Source organism: Coffea arabica, chromosome 2e (assembly GCF_036785885.1).
Source record: "Coffea arabica cultivar ET-39 chromosome 2e, Coffea Arabica ET-39 HiFi, whole genome shotgun sequence".
In the NCBI taxonomy this organism is placed as follows: Eukaryota; Viridiplantae; Streptophyta; class Magnoliopsida; order Gentianales; family Rubiaceae; genus Coffea; species Coffea arabica.
In genome coordinates this window covers 27,256,629-27,275,133 of record NC_092313.1, presented here as the reverse complement: position 1 = coordinate 27,275,133, position 18,505 = coordinate 27,256,629, and the positions used below count along the sequence as shown (strand labels likewise).

The window sequence follows — 18,505 nt, the reverse complement described above, 5'->3', positions numbered from 1 at the left end:
CATTCAACTATGGGATTCCTCAGTTCGTACGCAAACGCGATCTCGGGTGACTATACCCATGCACAGGAAGCATCCATTGATCACAAAAGACTATGATGCATGGTGGTCGACTCGGTCAAATAGTGTCTCTTCAACTCCCTTAAAATTCACCGTTAAGATCCCTCAGCAATCAGTGAAGAAGGGTAAGGTTACCTCCGCCAACGAGTCAGTGCATCCTAATGGAGTTATAGAGATTGTAACGGGTCTTACCTCATCCACCTTGCGGAAGAACAAAACCATTAGCAGCCCCTTGAAAAACGTTGTTACAAGAAATAAGCCTTCCAAGGACTCTCGACAGGCCATCAAAGAGGCGCAACCAGTGATTCCAGCAAAGAAGATGCCGCCCAAGGTTTCAAAATCTTTATCAGTGACCCACACAGAAGGAGACGTCGAAATTGAAATGATGGACGACCGTGATTCTCTCGAGGCTATAGAACAAGAAGGAACTCAAGCTCAGGGCATCGAATCTACCCAAAGAGGAGCCCATTCGTTGGCGAGTGGCAGTAGTAGCCAAGACCGTCATTGGAACCGGTCGAAGAAGAGGACATCTTCTGATTTGGAGGAAATTTCCTTTTCACCACCGTCGGTTGGAGTGTCGCCGCTTAAGGTAATCATATCTTCCTCTTTTTTTTTTTTTTTTTTTTAAACCTTCATAACACACTTTTTTTTTTCTTTCAGCCCCCACTTCTTGAATTCCACCAAGAAGATGTTGGTACCAATTCACCACTTGAACTTGAGACTGATGCTATAATTTCAAACAAGAAAGGTGACGAAGTCGTTATCAGCATCCCAAAGCAACTTGCCTCCAGTGGAGGCGCTTTATCAAAGAAGGAGCTGACTAACTTGCACGAAATTCGAAAAAAACCTAAGGTAGCATTGGTTTCAGAATTTCATGGTCAAAAATTGATCCAGGCGCATCGAAGGAAGTACTTGCAGAGTTTGTGGATGGATTTTCGCGGACAGATTCTTGACACTCCAACTGAGCAGATCTCTTCTTTAAAAGAGTGTGCAGAGGAAATCATTGTGGAAATCACAAGAACGGATCCTACCAATGGTCTCCCTTTAAAAAATCACTTGATGGAATTGTTTGCCAAGGCGGAGGCATATGATGTTCTGGCATCCTCATCGTGGGAAAGGATGAGCAAAGAAACACATGCAGAACTCCTTTCCAATGCGACTGTCCAACTCGAGAGAGTTAAGGCAAAGGAAGAAGGACTAACTTGTCACTTGCAAAGTCTTGAAGAAAAGTTGCAGTCCATTGAAGACAGGAAGAAGGTTTTGCAACAGGAACTCGTCAGCTTGGAGAAACAAGGCCTGAAAATCAGTTCGACTATCGATCAAAAGCATGAGACCTTCAAGGAGATCCAGGCTGAAATAACCCAAGCGCATGATGAGCTATCTTCCATTGAAAATACTAGCATCATGACTGATGACGCAATGAAGGAACTTGAAGACATGAAATCTGCACTCGAATCATATAAAGTAGCTGTAGTGGAATACAAATTTGATATTTAGACTTTCCACCATGCTCTTCTTTTCCTTGAATTATTTTACCACTCATTTTTTCCCATGTAATGAGTTTTTCTTTTGAATAATAAAATGCTTTTCATTTCTTATCTCTTGTTTTTTTTTTTTTTTTTAAAGAGAAAAGAACTTTTTAAATTTAGCATTTTATCTTAAAGAAAAAGAGAGGTTCTTTTTTCCCTTTTTTTTTTTTTTTTTTTTTTAAAGAACAAGGATTTGATTTGGAGTGGTGTAACTGAACTTAGAAGTTGCCCTCTAAGCTGCCTACGTATCCCAACAAGGGAATCAAGTCACACGTAGTTCCTGCCGTTCGCATTTTAACCTCATGCGGGCCAGGAGTATCTATTTGTTTACCACCTTAGACTTGGTGGGGTGTTTCAGCAGTTTAACCACATACTACACTATTGGTGGTTGCCATCCACAGTTTTAGCTCATGCGGGCCAGGAGCATGGCGTGGTTCCGATTACGCATAGTACCTTTTTAGGTACTTGCCATTGATGGGGCCAACCCTTAATCCATCTTCAGCAACCAACTTGTATGAGCCATTTGTATATACTTCTCGGACGACATATGGACCATCCCACTTAGGAGTAAACTTTCTTTGTCCGCCATGAGTGAGAATGATTGGTCTCCGAACGGCGAGCACTAACTCTCCAACTTGAAAAGAGCGGGGTCGAACGTGCTTATTGAATGCCTTTGAAAGGCGAGCCTGATAGCACTAAATCCGTTGCTGAGCTTCCAATCTCTTTCCGTCGAGTGCTTCTAACTCCTCAAGACGAAAACGAACATTATCTTCTCCACTGAGCCCTTCTTGAATTGCGATTCTTAGCGAAGGTATTTGACACTCAAGTGGAAGAACAGCTTCAACACCGTAAACAAGCGCGTACGGGGTTGCTTGTGTGGGAGTTCGAAAAGTAGTTCTGTATGCCCAAAGCGCTTCTCCAATTCGAAGATGCCAATCCCTTTTTGATTTGTCCACGATTTTCTTCAACAGATTACATAAGGTCTTGTTGAATGCTTCAGCGAGTCCATTTGCGGCAGCATAGTACATGGACGAATTGTATTGTTTGAAATGAAACTTCTCGCAAAGTTTGTTCATTGCTACATTGCAAAAAGGCTTACCATTATCTGTGATGATATACCGCGGGACTCCATACCGATAAATGATGTGCAAGCGAATGAAATCTACTACATTCTCCTTTTTTACCTCTTTTAGAGGAACCGCTTCAGCCCACTTTGAAAAGTAATCTGTCGCTGCCAAAATAAAAATGTGTCCTCCGGAAGATTTTGGAAGCGGTCCAACTATATCCAAACCCCAAGCATCGAACGGCCAAGAAGCTACAGTTGGATGCAATGGTTCAGGAGGTTGACGGATGAAATTGCCATGGAATTGACAAGCTTGACATCTTCTAGCAAAATCGATACAGTCCTTCACCATTGTTGGCCAGTAGTATCCCATTCTTTTAATGCGAAAGTGTAATTTCGGGCCAGATTGGTGAGCACCACATATCCCAGAGTAAGCCTCATCCATTGCTTGCATGGCCTCATCTTCTCCAAGACATCGTAGAAACACCCCATCGAATGACCTTCGGTAAAGCGTCCCTTTGTAGTAAATGAAACGTGGTGCTCGACGACGTATATCAACCCTTTTCTTATGATCTTCTGGTAACTTCCCATGATTAAGGTAATCAATGATGAGGTGACGCCAATCCTCCTTTTCGATCTCATGGACAAAAATATGATAAGCATTTTCTTCCTCACCATCATCATCTTCATCAAACATCGGAGGTATGACCCAACTTTGACATATTGAAATCTGATTTCGATGAGAAGGCAGAGTGATCATGGACGCCACCCTTGCCAAAGAGTCAGCTTGTTGGTTGAAATTTTTAGGGATATGTTCTATAGTGACATCGCCCAGATATCCCATGAGTTGCCTTGCATACTTATATTATGGGATCAATTCGGGTTTCTTGACATCATAAACACCAAGAAGTTGATTTACCACCAATTTTGAATCACCATAGACTCTAAGATGCAACTGTTTCATGTCTACAGCCGTTTCAAGACCGAGAATCAACGCCTGATATTCAGCCACATTGTTGGAACACCGGCGTGTTAAAGTGAAAGAGTATGCCAATATATCTGCTTCAGGAGTATGAAAGACAACTCCCGCACCAGCTCCATCACGGTGAGCAGCTCCATCGAAATACATTGACTACGACGATTCCACCATAAACACTTCTTCATCGGGAAGTTCATCAGTCAACTCCCACTCGGTAGGTAGGGGATGATCGGCTAAAAAGTCTGCCAATATTTGTCCTTTGACAGCCTTCGCAGGTACGTAAATAATTTCAAACTGTTGAAACTGAAGGTACCATCTGGCGAGTCGATCAGACAGTACAGGTTTTGCCATGACATATTTAATGGGATTAGACTTAGATATGAGTCGAATAGTGTGCGCTTGAAAGTAATGTTTCAACTTCTGAATGACAAATATAAGTGCCAAACACAACTTCTCGATGGGTGAGTAGTTCAACTCATTTGATGTCATCATCCGGCTCAAGTAATACAGCGCATTCTCCTTACCTTCATCATTTTCTTGAGCGAGTAAGGCCCCAACCGACCGTTCTTGAGCGGAAATATAGAGAATCAATGATTTTCCTGGAATGGGCGCAGCCAGCACTGGGGGATTCATGAGATACGCCTTGATGCTTGTAAAAGCATTCCTACACGATTCATCCCACTCGAAGGGTACCCCTTTCTTCATCAGTCTACTAAAGGGTTGGCATCGCCCGGCCAAATTAGAGATAAACCTCCGAATATATGCCAACTTCCCTTGAAGGCTTTTCAATTCATGAATGTTCCTCGGTTCAGGTATGTTCACAATGGCATCGATTTTAGATCGATCGACCTCTATTCCCCGTTGATGAACGATGAAACCGAGAAACTTGCCAGAAGTGACTCCGAATGCACACTTCAAAGGATTCATCTTCAGTTGGTATCTCCGAAGGCGTTGAAAAACTCTTCGAAGATCTTGGATATGATCCTCTCGCTTCTTGGATTTCACCACAAGGTCATCAACGTAGCACTCCACATTTTTATGGAGCATATCATCAAAAATTCTTTGCATTGCCCTTTGATATGTCGCTCCAGCATTTTTCAAGCCAAATGGCATCACTTTATAGCAATAAATTCCCTTAGGGGTGCGGAAGGCAGTTAGCTCCTCATCCTCGGGCGCCATGTGTATTTGATTGTAGCCAGACGATCCATCGAGAAAAGATAGTGCTTCATGCCCGGTTGTGGCATCTACCGTCAATTCTGTGATGGGGAGAGGAAAATCATCTTTGGGGCAAGCCTCGTTTAAGTCTCGAAAGTCAACACAAACTCGGATTTGCCCATTCTTTTTCCTTACAGGGACGATGCTTGAAATCCATGTTGGATATTTTACTTCTCGTATGAATCCAGTTTCAATCAATCGATTTATCTCATTTTCTATCAGAGGAATCAATTCGGGCCGAAAGCGCCTTTGCGTCTGCTTGACAGGTTTTGTTCCTCGCTTGACAGACAAATTATGAACGGCGACCCTTGGATCCAAACCAGGCATTTCTGAGTAATTCCAGGCAAAGACGTCCCTGAACTCGAGCAGCAAATCAACATACTCTTTTTCTTCTTCAGGAGTCATACAAGAGCTTATGTAAATTGGGCGAGGATCGTCGCTTGTGCCAAGGTTAATCTCTTTTAGCTCATCGACTGTATTTTTTACCCCTTGTTCAAGTTCAGGGGGAGCGTCATCTGCATCTTCTTCTTCTTCTTCGGGATCACTGATCATAATATGGTGACAGGAAACCATACTTTCTTGACCCTGTTCCTCAAAAATGGTTTCAATTCTTACATTGAATAAGTCTCCATAGTGCATGAAGAAATTGGAGACTCGCTTTCTTGGTCCGTTCTTCTTTATTGGAGTAAGACTTTCTTCCCTGGCAACTTGGTACTCTTGTTTTTTACTGCCTAATCTCTCATAGACGGGCGACTTCAGATTTTTCGGCTGCGGGCCAAGTCTGTCAAACACAGAAGTACGTTTTGACTTATTTCCCAATCGGTCGAACACAGATCTCTTCCGGCTTGTGACCTCCATTTCTTCGTTCACATAGTTACAACTTGCTCTTTTGATCATTATACGAACAGGAGAGGGCGGTTGATAACCAAGACCCATCGATGAACTTTCAACATTATAGCCCCTTTCTTTCAACATTTTCTGCGTAGGTGTCAATCCGTGAGTCTTCTCGCCAGTCACTTCAGGAGGGAGTTTGCCCAATGTATTCTTCTCATTTGGGTTATAACCCGCCTTAGCAAGAAGTCTATAGGCGTTTGGATCAAAACCTTCTTGAGTCCGATTAGTTGGTAGCGAGTAATGTTCTACTGCCGGTTCTTCTTTGGGACGGACAAACCCTTGCAAGCTCACCTTCTCAATTTTAACAGGCTCTATCTTGGTGAGCGGAACATTTAATGTGTCATTTCTGAAAGAAGACTGACCTTCTTCTCTTTTTGATCTTGGAGTATACCGCAAAATGGGTACTTTGGAATCTTGACTTTCTTCCCTTACCGATTCCTTTCTTTTTGCTTCTTTGTGAAGATAAAATTTGGCATCGGCAAAGTGAGTTTCAGCTTCCGTGAAAGGTTTGTCATCGGCAGTAACTTTCTTAACAATACCGTCTCGACAATATTTGAAACATTGATGCAGAGTAGATGGTATAATTTCATTCTCGTGAATCCAGGGCCTTCCCAAAAGCATGTTATAAGAGGTTTTGGCTTCAATGATATGAAATAACGCGCTTGAAGACAGCTCACCAATGAGCAATTCAAGCCTTATGAGGCCAATTGCTCTTTGCCCCCCTTGGTTAAATCCTTGGATCATGAGGCGGCTCTGGGAGAGTTCATCACTTGAGATTCCTAACTCCTTCATAGCACGTACGGACATGATATTGACAGCAGATCTCCCATCAATGAGTATCCGATTGATCTTTTGTTCTCGAACATATGCACTAACAAACAAAGGTCGATTGTGGGTTTTGAACTCAACAGTTAAATCGTCATCATAAAAAATGATGGTCGTCGCACAATCCACCGGTGGTTTATCATCGAATTTGAGTTTTTTCTCAAATTCAGTGCCAATTTGTGTGACTTGAGGATTTTCAGCTTTGACGACATTACAAGAAGTGGAATTATCAGTATCGTCACTTAAATATCCCTTGGGTATAAATTCTCTCAATGTCACGGGCTGACGAACCTCTTGAAGAAGCTGAAAATCTGACGAAATTGGTGTTGTGGCGACTCCCTTTTGTTTCTTTGTCTCATTTCGTCGTTTCATCGTCACTTTCGGCTTTGTCGAATGAATGCTTTTCGAAAAGATGTACTTCTTCATTTTTGGCTTGCAAGTCCTCTTTCGAGTGACTAAAGTCCATCCTTCGTTGTCATCTTCAATAACATTTTCAATTGACGATTTTTCAAACTCCGTTTGTACAGACAGAGCACTGCTTGATGTGGGTAGAACTTCTATCGGGCAACACACAGATCCAAACATTATTGTTGTTTGGTTTGCCGATACTTTATCTTCCTCGAGAAGGATCTTTCCTTGACGGGCCAATTCCATAATTTTGTCTTTAAAGACAAAGCATTTAGTGAGAGGGTGGCCAATCAGGCGATGATAACAGCAATAGTTTGGATCATTGACTTGACCGGCTTCCTCTGGGCGCTTCATTTCAGGAAGTTCAAGGAGTTTCTCCTTGAAAAGGTCATCAAACATCCCTTGTAAATCAGATTCAAGAAATGGGTATTCTTTTTCTTGCATCTCTTTTAACGTGGGTCTTCTTATTGAGCTATTTTGAGATGGATCCAACTTCTCAGTGACCTTTCGGCTCACTTTGGTAGCAATTTTCATGGGAGCTGTATTTATTGCCATGGACTCCTTATTACTGAATTTTGAAGGAGGCTTGCCCCCTTTTTTATTTTCTTGCCTGTCATTGCTTTGACGAGATGGCTGCACTCGCGGAGCTTGAATAGGAAACCCATCAGTTGCATTGGCCGTGATGCTTAACTCCATGTCATGAGCACGAGTAGCTAATTCTTCAAATGTGTTTGGACGTATACCCTGTAGAATGTAGCTTAGGCTCCAATGCATTCCTCGGATGCACATTTCTATGGCAGAGGGTTCAGACAGTCTGTCCTTGCAGTTGAGACTCAGACTTCTCCATCTATCAATATAGTTGACCACAGGTTCATCCTTCCATTGACGAGTGTTAGTCAATTCCAGCATACTAACGGTTCTTCTAGTGCTGTAGAAGCGATTCAAGAATTCTTGTTCCAGTTGTTCCCAACTGTCGATGGACCCCGGAGTGAGATCAGTGTACCAGTCAAATGCGTTGCCCTTCAAGGATCGGACGAACTGTTTGACTAGCAGGTCACCATAAGTTCCAGCGTTATTGCAAGTTTCGACAAAATGGGCCACATGTTGTTTTGGACTGCCTTTCCCATCGAACTGTTGAAATTTAGGCGGTTGATATCCAGCGGGCATTGCTAGGTTGTCAATTCTAGCAGTGTAAGGCTTGCAGTAGATAAAGCTTGACTTTGAACCACCCTCCTTTTTATCTTTGATCACGCCTTCAACAAGTTCTTTCAGTTGTTCCACGGGGATAGTTCCATCGGCGGTCACATATACTTCCTTCACCTTGTCTTTGCCTTTAGACGAGGGAATTTCACGCTCTTGATTCGCATGGCTTCCTTCAGGAGCGCGATCTTTTTGGGTGAGCAGTTGAGCGATGAGAACATCTTGGTCCTTGATGTGTTTCATCATAGTCTCCATCATCTTGGACATGTTCGAAACTTGTTCTTCAAGACTTAAAGCATTTGTCATCATAGCAGGCATTGCAGTAGAAGAAGCAGCAGAATCTTCAATAGAAAATCTTGAATGAAGAGTTTCATGTGAAGAGACTGATCCAGTGCTTGATGAATCATCGTCATCCTTAGAGAACTTGGATTCGGATCCAAGTTCGAGCATGGCAAGAGCCTTCTCAATCGAGGTGAAAACGTCTTGGACCCCAATCGTGGAGGAATAGCTCATTTGTGATGTTGACCCGAAGACGGGAGTTGGCGCCGAGGGTTCCATGCTACTTTGGGTGGATGCTCTTGTCATACTCCTTGTCACGGGGCCAATAACGCGGGTATTGGTGGCAACGTGTGCAGCTTCCTGAACAGGCTTAGCATCAGTAGCCTTGGAACGTGCAATCACGATTTTGTTGCTCTTTGGTGCCATTGGTGATAGACGTAGTTGAATATTCGAGGAGAAGAGATGGAAGGCAGAGATGGTCCCACCGGGCGTGCCAAAAATTTGTACGCGATAAAAATTTCAAGTCTGCAAAACGACAAGAAAAATACACGACAAATATATGATATATAAATTTAGAAAAATATGTAGGTACAATCTCTGGGGTTTCCTCGAACTTGTGGAGAGTTTCCCTCGATTCTTCTCCTCAAACGCCAATCCAAGGGCTTCGCAGCTTGTTCTTGGATCCACCACCGATTCCTTCAAATCTTGATATAGAAGATTTGAAGAACTTTAGAAGATATTTGAAGACTCAAGTCTTGATATCTGGGAGACTTGGAGAGCTTGAAGAGCCGAACCTTTGTAGCTTGGAGCTTCAATGTTTTGAGCGTATATGATGCTCTTTTGATATCTCTGTGTGTCCTTAACTTGGTTGAGAAACCTCTATTTATAGTTGTAGCAAGAGGTGGAGGTTGAGATCATGTACACCACTCTACTTGCCTAGCAAGACGTACAGTCATATTAGGACTGTGCCAGTTAAATATTATCTCTTCATTAATAAAGAGATAAGTAATTTCTCGATTGGCTAGACTTGCGGGGACACGTGACGTGGCGCTATTTTACTGGCCAGGCCATTGCAGTATATAAGAGATATACTTGGATTAAATAACTCTAAATATTATCCCTTTAATAAGAAATAAATACTTAGATATTTATCCAATAGGTATGTGATATGATATGATTTGGTTGGTGAAGATACCCTTGCGATTTGAATTGGTTTGGAACACCTCAACTTGACACGTGGAGGAATATAATTGGCTATTTAATAACCAAACTTTCCAAGTGTACATGCCATATGGCAATATCCGATTGGATAAAAATATTTTATAGACCAATGGTAATTTTTAGAATTTAATTAAAATTCCATTGTCTACAGGGACAATGTTCGACTTCAGGTTGTCAATTATATCCTTTATGGAAACGGCAAACCAATTCGAGGAATTTCTTCAATTAGTTCGGACTTGTTTAGTATTGAATTGGGACCAAGACAAAAAAAATTCTTCTAGCGAAGAAGCCAAAGAATCGCCATGGGCTGACTTTCCAGCTTTGAAGCAAGATATTGCAAAATATGTACTTTATTTAAATTCAAAAGAGTTAGTTTAACTACTAATTCATACACAGCAATCTTATACTCCCTTCATGTAATATTGAACAAAATTTGTGTTGTCTCTTAATGATATTTGAGATTTATGCATGGTAACTTTCAAAAAGAGTACAGGTAACTACTGTTTTTTTCTATCCAATTACTATACATGTTACAGTTTTTGACGTACAACCTCGTTAATTGTTGAACTAAATATATGTGTGAAATATTTTATTTATATAAACAAAATTGTTCTTAAATATAATAACGTAACATAATCGTACCCCAAAAAACATAATAATTGCACAAAATGGGATAAAAATTTACTTGATTTTGGTATGTTTTCTGACGAATTTTTATGTCTTACATTTTGGACCTCCATAGAGCACCTCCCATCGAAGCCTGGCAAGAAGAGGCCCGCCCAAAACTAGCATGTGTAAATTTGGGTGTGGGATGTTTTGGGTCTGGGTATTCCAAAAGCTGACTACGTCATGACTGAACGTGGATTGCTTGCAGGTGATCCTGGCCCATGGTACCCATAATGAGTTTGTTACCATTTTTGTTTTTTATTTTTAGACCCCAGTTATTTTCTACATTTACACTTGAAAAGATTGTTGTGTGAAAATGTTCGCTTGAGTGTATGAAAGTGCTCAGAATTACCCCTGAATGCATTAATTGGGCTCCCATTAGTTTTCACAATTAACCCAATCCTATTGTGAGTCAACCCATAGGAACCCATTGATTTATTGAAATTTTAACTTGGTAGAAATATTTTAAATTTAAAACGGATTAGTCAACCCGATTTACAAATTTATTCCAACTCTCAACAAATTTCTCGAATTTTAGGTGGGATGAGGACTTATAATTATTTCTACTTCTCAGGAATAATGACAAATCGAGAGGCTCGACTAGAAGGAATCGATGGTAATCTTTTGTGTTATATATGGTAAACAGAGAGACAAATGGAGAGGCTTTTGTGTTATATATGATAATTTTTTTTAAATATACAAATTAGATTCAAGACTTACTATTTGTAATTGTAAAAAGAGAAAAGAAAAGGAACGAGTTGTTTCATGTCTGCAATGAAATTCCGATTCAACCATCCCAATTTTTTTGAAGCTTTTTTCTTTCCCATTTGAAGTCCCTTTTAGCATCTCACAAGGAATTTCTCATGCATCATTTTACTATATTCCTGAACTTCATATGCTTTTGTCATACGTGCATGAAAAGAATACTCTATTTTGATTATCATGATTAACTGATAAACAATGATCTTGTGCCTAAGAAAATAGTAAACTAACCCTCCTCCATGATTTTACACCTTTAGCTATTTGAAAATTTCTGTATAGGCCTTTTCAAAATGAACTTCTCATTTTCACGGCAATGTTTTTAAACCTGGATGAGCAAGTGACCGAGATGAGTAATTTTTAGTTCACAGTTCAACCATTCAAGTTAAAAGTTCAACTTTTTTTCATTTATATAAGAAATAAAAATTCTGATTAAAACTAAGTAATTCAAGAAAAAGGAGAAATTTTACTGACAAACAAGTTCAGAAGTCCACATTTTACTGATTTTTACCATTCAACCATTCTTTGACCAATTTTTTTGGTTTCTTCCAAGAAACAAAATTTCTTTTTGTCTGTTCAAGTTTTAAATGAAACCAAACCAACGTCATGACCTCCTTGCAGTTCAACTGGTTGAACCGATCTATTAATCCAATTTTCAAAACACTATCCCCAAATTGCCTTCATTGGAGGAAATTTCTACACAATAAGTCTATATCCAATTAGGCTGTCCCCAGGCTACAGCTCAAAATTATTGATAACATCAGGAGCAACTACTACGTATACGTATCTTTTTTGGTTTTTTTTTGGGGGGGGGGGGGGGGGGGGGGGGGGGGGGGGGAGGCTGCTGTGGCAAATGGACACTGATAAAAACGACTTCTGACTAATAGTCACCTACCCTGTATTCAGTTCTAAGCGGTATCTGTGATTTCAGTGTATATATTTGGAAGAAATGAAGCAAATCGATCAACTTTTTCCATTAGCTTCCGGCAGCAAGAAATATATTTCCCCTGAAGCTATCAAGCTAATCAATAAAACTGTTGAAGACAGCATGGAGCTAATCATCAATAAGCATTCAAGGACCTATATCCTTCAAGCTTCCTGTTCCATTGCTTCCCTTGTACAAAAAGCTACTATAAACTTCTACATTACAAAATTCTAAACCCAACTATAACAACAAGGTCAAAAATAAACTAGCTCTATGTATGTTAAAAGGGGAAAACTATTGCAGATCTATAAAACTTTGCAGATGTTAATCTATTTTGCCATTTGATATTTGAAATCTTCATTGGTTGGATTCTTCACTTGATACTTCAGTGTTGCATATTGGGCATGTCTGGCAAAACCAACAAGATACATACATGTATTAGCAAACAAATATCAGACTTTAAGGCGAACTCTGCTCAAAAATATTTACCATACCTTGTTAATTCTGAGCCATTTCGATCCACAATGGGCATGGTATACATGTTTGCATGGCAAATTTATTTGCCGGTCCCCTCTTTTGTACCTCATTTGGCAGATGACACATCTGGGTCGCAAAAATTTTTTTAAAAAAAATGACAAACAATTAAATTATTAGACGAAAAAAATTGAAGCAGCAACCCAAAATGAGTGAACCTGACCTAGGTGTGTGTGTGTGTGTGTGTGACAGAGAGAGAGAGAGAGGAGCAGAGAATGATAGAAACCTTCTAATTTTGTTCATTCATGTTCTTTCACTATTCTTTATGTTTTCTTTCTTCTTTCAGAACTTGACAAGGGCCAACACATTTAGATATAAAAGAAAGGGCAGCCCCATAATAGATCTCTATTACTCTTTCCTAGCAGGTACTTAGTCTTACAGAAAACACAAGTAAAAGAGTGACACAGGCTCGGTAGCCTCAGCTAGAAACTAACAAAAAAATACCGAGGCACCTGCTGCCGTTTACAAAGGAAATGAAGCAGAAATGCTGGATTCTGGTATCACATTGAATGCAGCAGTATCATACATTATCAGGTATTTGTGATACTGGGGACTCTGTATATTTTCCAAAGAGTAGATAAGGTTAGGTAACTGATTTCCTTGTTGGGGTCAAGAAACCCATTCTTGATTTATTTGCTCAAATCTTGAAATGCATTCTTGAAAACAATCATGGAACTGCATTAATATCAACTAGTGTTACTTATCATTTTCACAAGCCATTGCTTTGTCAGTGATCAACTGGTGAGCACATAATGGGTATCATAATTGATCACCCTGCATAGACAAGGCATAACAACAGGGAAACCTGATCCGCAGGGCTTCTGCCATATGCAGTTGAGAATGCTTAGGTGGAGGCTACATTACTGCCGCAAGCAGAACTGCTCTTTCCAAGGGTTATCGTATGCACTAGACTGGGTATCATACAAATCTTACAAAGAACTTCTCAAATGTTTATTTCACAGCTAAACATAATTTCATGTAGATAGAGTGATTTTCGACCACATTTGAATGATATGTGACAAAAGTAACCAATGTAAACAGGTACAGATAGAGAGAAAGGCAGAGTGTCAGAAAGGATAGAGGCTAACAGCTGTGGCTCACAAGCAAGAAGAAAGCACAGTGGCACATTCAACATGAAATACATCTTAGTAAGAATATACCTCTCAGTAGATCTTTTTTTGGAGAAAATTCCCCCAGATTTGTACTTTGAGGTCGGAAGTAAATCAATAAGTTCTTGTGAAAGTCCCCGGTTTTCAGTCCCAACTGCTTCGCCCAACTCAAGTAATTCCTAAAAATAATATCATAATTAGATTTCATCTCCAAACAGTTTGTCTAGTCATTCTTAACATTTGCTTGTAAGAATCTGTACACCGAGACGAGATATCAGGTGTTTTACTTAATCTGTCGAAAGGGAATAAATATAGCAAATTCCTCATTTTGTGTAATCATACACTTGTAAAATTTACTCACCCTGCTGTTGCTAATGCAGCTACACCAAATACTGAACTCTTATTTTGCTATTCTAGTGCCAGAAGCTAGAGAAATGAAAATGAAGACCATTTTGGATGTTCAACAACATAGTCAGCAAAAAGCCATGAATTTGGAATTATGGAGTCAGTTACCAGAACGGCAACAGTTAGAGAAGCACAATGAAGAAGTCCTTTCTTTTATTCCTTGTGAATTTAGTTTAAGAGTTTGGGACTTAAAACCCACATGGCGGAATACATAAAAGAAGATTGATATTCACGTCAAGCACGTCTTTCTTTGGTTATGAAAACTGGTCAACTGGTTGAACTCTGGAGAGAAGATTTTGTTCTTTTAATTGATTTTCCAATAATGTGACTTCGAGAAATGAAGTTTGCATAAACATTCACCAAAGTTCATGGCAATCACCAGCCAAAAATCTTTTTGATCCAGCATTTCGAACTAAAACAGTCTAATAACAGTCTTATCCACTGAACAGGGCATAAGAGAAGCCTCATACTTGCTGATTGAATTTCAACCATTATAGGTTCTAATAAGAACACAGGTCATTGTAGCGCATAAAGAATATAAGTTTACAAAATGCAAAAACTTCAAACATTTGTACCTCATAAGTCATGTTGTCAGGATCAATATTATCTTCCCAAACAGCCTGCAACAGTGTAGGAAAAAGAAAGTACAAATCAGTATCTTCCTCACAGCCAAGCAAAATAATATTTCCTATTCGTAAGTGATGAGCTGAGAATTATGAAGAGATAAAGAAGTATATAATCGATTTACATACCTGAGTACCACCAGAATCTTGCTGATTAATGTTGTCTGCAGAGGTTTGAGCTGTGCAAAGGATAGAAAATGAGAATGCTAGTATGAACAACTCATCGAAGATAAGGTCAGAATTGCATTACCAAGCAACAAAAACTTGTAATGAAACTGAAAAGAGATCTACCTCAACAAAGGAAGTAACACCCTTAAGACCAAGAAACGTAGAAAGTCAACATGATATTTTCCCCGTTTTCATTTGTTTAAACTGTAAGGGCCAAACAACAGAACAAAATCTGGAACTCACATTCTTCTGGGATGGCCTCCATACTGGGGGCTGGGTTCGCCTCCATACTGGGGGCTTGGATCTCTTCCGAAGGCATATCTACAACTGGCGGTTCTTGTATATTCATAACAGAAGGATAATCCCATGGTCTCCGGTTGTAGTCCATCCTCATAAAGTCATCATTTACAATATAAGGGCTATAATAGGGAGCATTTTCTGGGCCAGATAACCCAAATCTGTAAGAATTCATAGTCATTGACCAATATGCAGATTCCTGCAAATAAAACACCAATGAAACACATTCACCATCACAAAGGAAACTTACACATTCCCATCCATCTCAAATGCTCGGCAGTGTCTAAGCAAAGACAATAAACAGTAAAATTTTCAATAAGTAATACAATCAATCGTGCAAGTGTAGTATACAAATTGACAATTTATTTTGCATCAATTGCCCCTTTCTCATATGAAAAAACCATATAAAAGTGAAACCAAGACTCTTTCCTCTCAAAATTATACTTTGGAGTCAATGGCATCCTGACACATTTGCACTAACAAACTGCAGATAGCTACATATATCTCATTGTAATGAACAAGTACGGAACAAACTAGGTCAAATTTTTTATAAGAAAAAGAAATGAAATGTAACAATGAGACAGCATAACAGGTTCCCCACTTGTTACACTAGAGCTGAGCATTCATTAGCTTGACCATAAAACATTGAAGCAGAGCCAGGCATCATAGTATAACAGCTTTACATCTTTCAAGCAATTCAGGTAACTGATATCCAACTAACAAGCAGAAATTTATGGACATGTAATAGTGAATTAGTATATCCTCAGAATCCCACCACTAAGGAAACGATTATGAGCATTGATATGTATATAGCTTTCATAAAAGATCTGATAGGACAACCTAAACAAGGAAAATAACATTCTTTTCTGCTTTAGAGCAGAACAACATTTAGTTATTATTCTTAAGCACTGCGCATCACTATTTCATGAAATTACAGTTGGGCCCTGAAAAAAAGAAGTAAAGGAAAAAATTGCAAAAAAAAGGAAAGGAAATTGCAGTGCCCCCAAAAAGGAAAGGAAAGGAAAGGAAATTGCAAACAGAAATTGCAAAAAATTTGGGCCCTGAAAAAAAAAGGAAAGGAAAAGATTACCTGATGATCATGAGGCATTGGTGGAGGAGGGTGAATATAAGGTAAAGGGGCTTGTGGAAGACCTCCAAAAAAGTCCACAAAACTGTCTGAAGCATTATAAGGATAGCCAAAAGTATTCATGTAATGCACCTCCATTTGATGATTTCCATCCATTTCTTTGACTGCTGATCTCAATTACCCAAAACAGCTGCAAAATGAACAATTCATTATATCCTCTTAAACACAGAACCAAAAAAAAAAGGAAAGCTAAAAACCCAGAAAATCCCCCATTACATTTCAAAAAAACTGAAAAAAAAAAGAAGCAAAGAGCAACAACTCTGAGTCTAGAATCTTTAAAGAGTATTTAAACTTCAAGAAAATTCTGCATCGTTCTTGTTTCCTTAGAAACCCCTGCATCTTCCTACTTTCAGAACTAATCTAACAAACAACCAAAAAATAAAGCATGTCTTCATTTCATAAACCCTTTTATTTTCTTTCTTTCCTCTGTCAAATTCATCCCATTATATCAATATAATAAATTAAAGGGAAAAAAAAAACTCAATTTTCTAATAGCCCAAGCTTGGCCTGAATGGTAAACTCAAATTTCAAAAAGGTCATTGTTTTACAAATTGTAGCAAGCGAAAAAAAAAAAACAAAAAAAAAAAAACAGGGGACTTCTAGAATAATGGGCAATCGTACAAAAGAACCTACCAACAGCAACAACAACAAAACTAAAATACTCCATTACATACTCGAAATATGCAACTAAATTATGTAAAAATGAGAAAAAGAAGTACTGGGATTTACAAGAAGATATCTCAAAATGTGAACAACATAGACTGGGATTTACAAGGAGAATTATATACAAGTATGAGAGACAGAGGATGAAGCTATGGAAGAAGAAAACGGACACTTTGAGGATGAGTACGGAGGCGAGAATGGGGACAAAAGGGAGAAACGGAGGTATGCTTCACTTTGTTGTGTTCGTTGCTTTTTGGCTGTGAGCTAGTTGGAAGAAGAGGAAACCGTAGACGTCAGTAATGGCAGTGTCTGTATCTCTAATCTGTCTCATCTCATCTCATCTCATCATTTCTCTCTCCACTGTTGGGACTGTGGAATGTGGGGAGAGAAAGAGAGAGACTGTGTGAGTGTGTGCGGAGAGGCTCAGTGGCTTATGTCGGACTTGAGACACACGCTAGCTTTTGAAGCATGAAGTACTAAACGCAGATTTAGATAATTTTTTCTTTAAATTAGTTTGTGCGCGTTGTGCGGAGTGTAGTGTGTGTTGGTTTGTGCATCTTCCCATGAGATATGGAGGAGCAAATTTTGAGATATGAGTAGCGAATTGAGAAGTACGTAAAACACAAATGTGCTTGGCTAGAACATTTTGGATACGCACGATATCTTAAATATTATTTTGCTTATATCATAAATATATATTGATAATATATTTTATAATGTGATATATGTATTTACGTTGCAAGTAAAAACATATAATTTTTTTATTAATTATATAACTAGACAAATTTTATGACGCAAGGTGGTTAAGCTTTATTTTGAATAGAAAGCAACAATAAAGATTGGAAATATATACGAAAACAAGTTATTTTTCTTATAGAAAAAGACAATATGGATTGAAATGTAAGTAAATTAGATTATTTTCAATAGCAAAAGACAACATAAATTGAAATGTAACGTACATTGTGTTGTTTTGAATCACAAAAGACAATATAGATAGAAGTGTAACGTACATTAAATTATTTTGAATCGTAAAAAATAATATAGATTAATGTCTAACATACATTAAGTTATCTTGAATCCATAAAGACAACATAAATTAAAATGTAACATATGCCATTTTAGTAGAAAATATTGAGTAGCATAGATACGAGTTTTCTTTAAAAGCATGATTGCATCATTTAAAGATTAAAAAAACAATTTAGAGAAGGCTGTAACGCCTAAAATATCAAATTTGTATATGTTTTAATAGTTATTTATAAAAAAAAAACACTATTCAGTGAGAGTGTAATGCTCGGGAGCTTATGTCAAATGTGTTAGCAAAATTGAATATAATTAGTAACAATAAGAAAGGTTATAGAATATTTAAAAAATTCTAAATTTTGTAGAAATTAACTAGCTTTTGTAATTATTGAAATCTTATCACATTCCATTAAAAATGTATAAGATAATTTATCCACCATATTAAAGAGCGCTTGGATTTAGTAATCTACTTAATGATATTGTTTTCATAGATGAATTAGATTATTAGGTAAACATGAT

General features: G+C 38.6%; 1 protein-coding gene across 4 annotated transcripts; it reads right to left on the bottom strand.

Moving 5' to 3' along the window:
* Positions 1–12,045: 12,045 nt before the first annotated feature.
* On the bottom strand, positions 12,046–17,421 carry LOC113732238 (E3 ubiquitin-protein ligase BIG BROTHER). Of its 4 annotated transcripts, none has more exons than XM_072080226.1 (8): positions 16,937–17,421; positions 16,247–16,433; positions 15,103–15,355; positions 14,821–14,870; positions 14,644–14,688; positions 13,715–13,842; positions 12,515–12,623; positions 12,046–12,428 (listed from the first exon to the last, which is right to left on the bottom strand). In XM_072080226.1, exons 2-8 carry the CDS (start codon positions 16,397–16,399, stop codon positions 12,378–12,380), a joined length of 789 nt encoding a protein of 262 aa, XP_071936327.1. In that variant the 5' UTR covers positions 16,400–16,433; positions 16,937–17,421; the 3' UTR covers positions 12,046–12,377. The 4 variants fall into 4 exon arrangements, with proteins under 4 accessions (XP_071936327.1, XP_027113714.1, XP_027113715.1 ...); XM_027257913.2 differs by having other exon boundaries at positions 17,033–17,421; XM_027257914.2 differs by having other exon boundaries at positions 17,092–17,421.
* Between the last annotated feature and the right edge of the window lie 1,084 nt (positions 17,422–18,505).

Bases quoted from the DNA above. Each gene is read 5' to 3' on its own strand.
- LOC113732238 (XM_072080226.1), bottom strand. From the start codon at position 16,399: ATGGATGGAAATCATCAAATGGAGGTGCATTACATGAATACTTTTGGC. The intron at 14,871-15,102 runs GTGAGTTCCAGA...TCCTTTGCACAG, and splicing joins GGAGGCCATCCCAGAAGAAT to CTCAAACCTCTGCAGACAAC. The intron at 13,843-14,643 runs GTACAAATGTTT...TATTATTTTTAG, and splicing joins CTGACAACATGACTTATGAG to GAATTACTTGAGTTGGGCGA.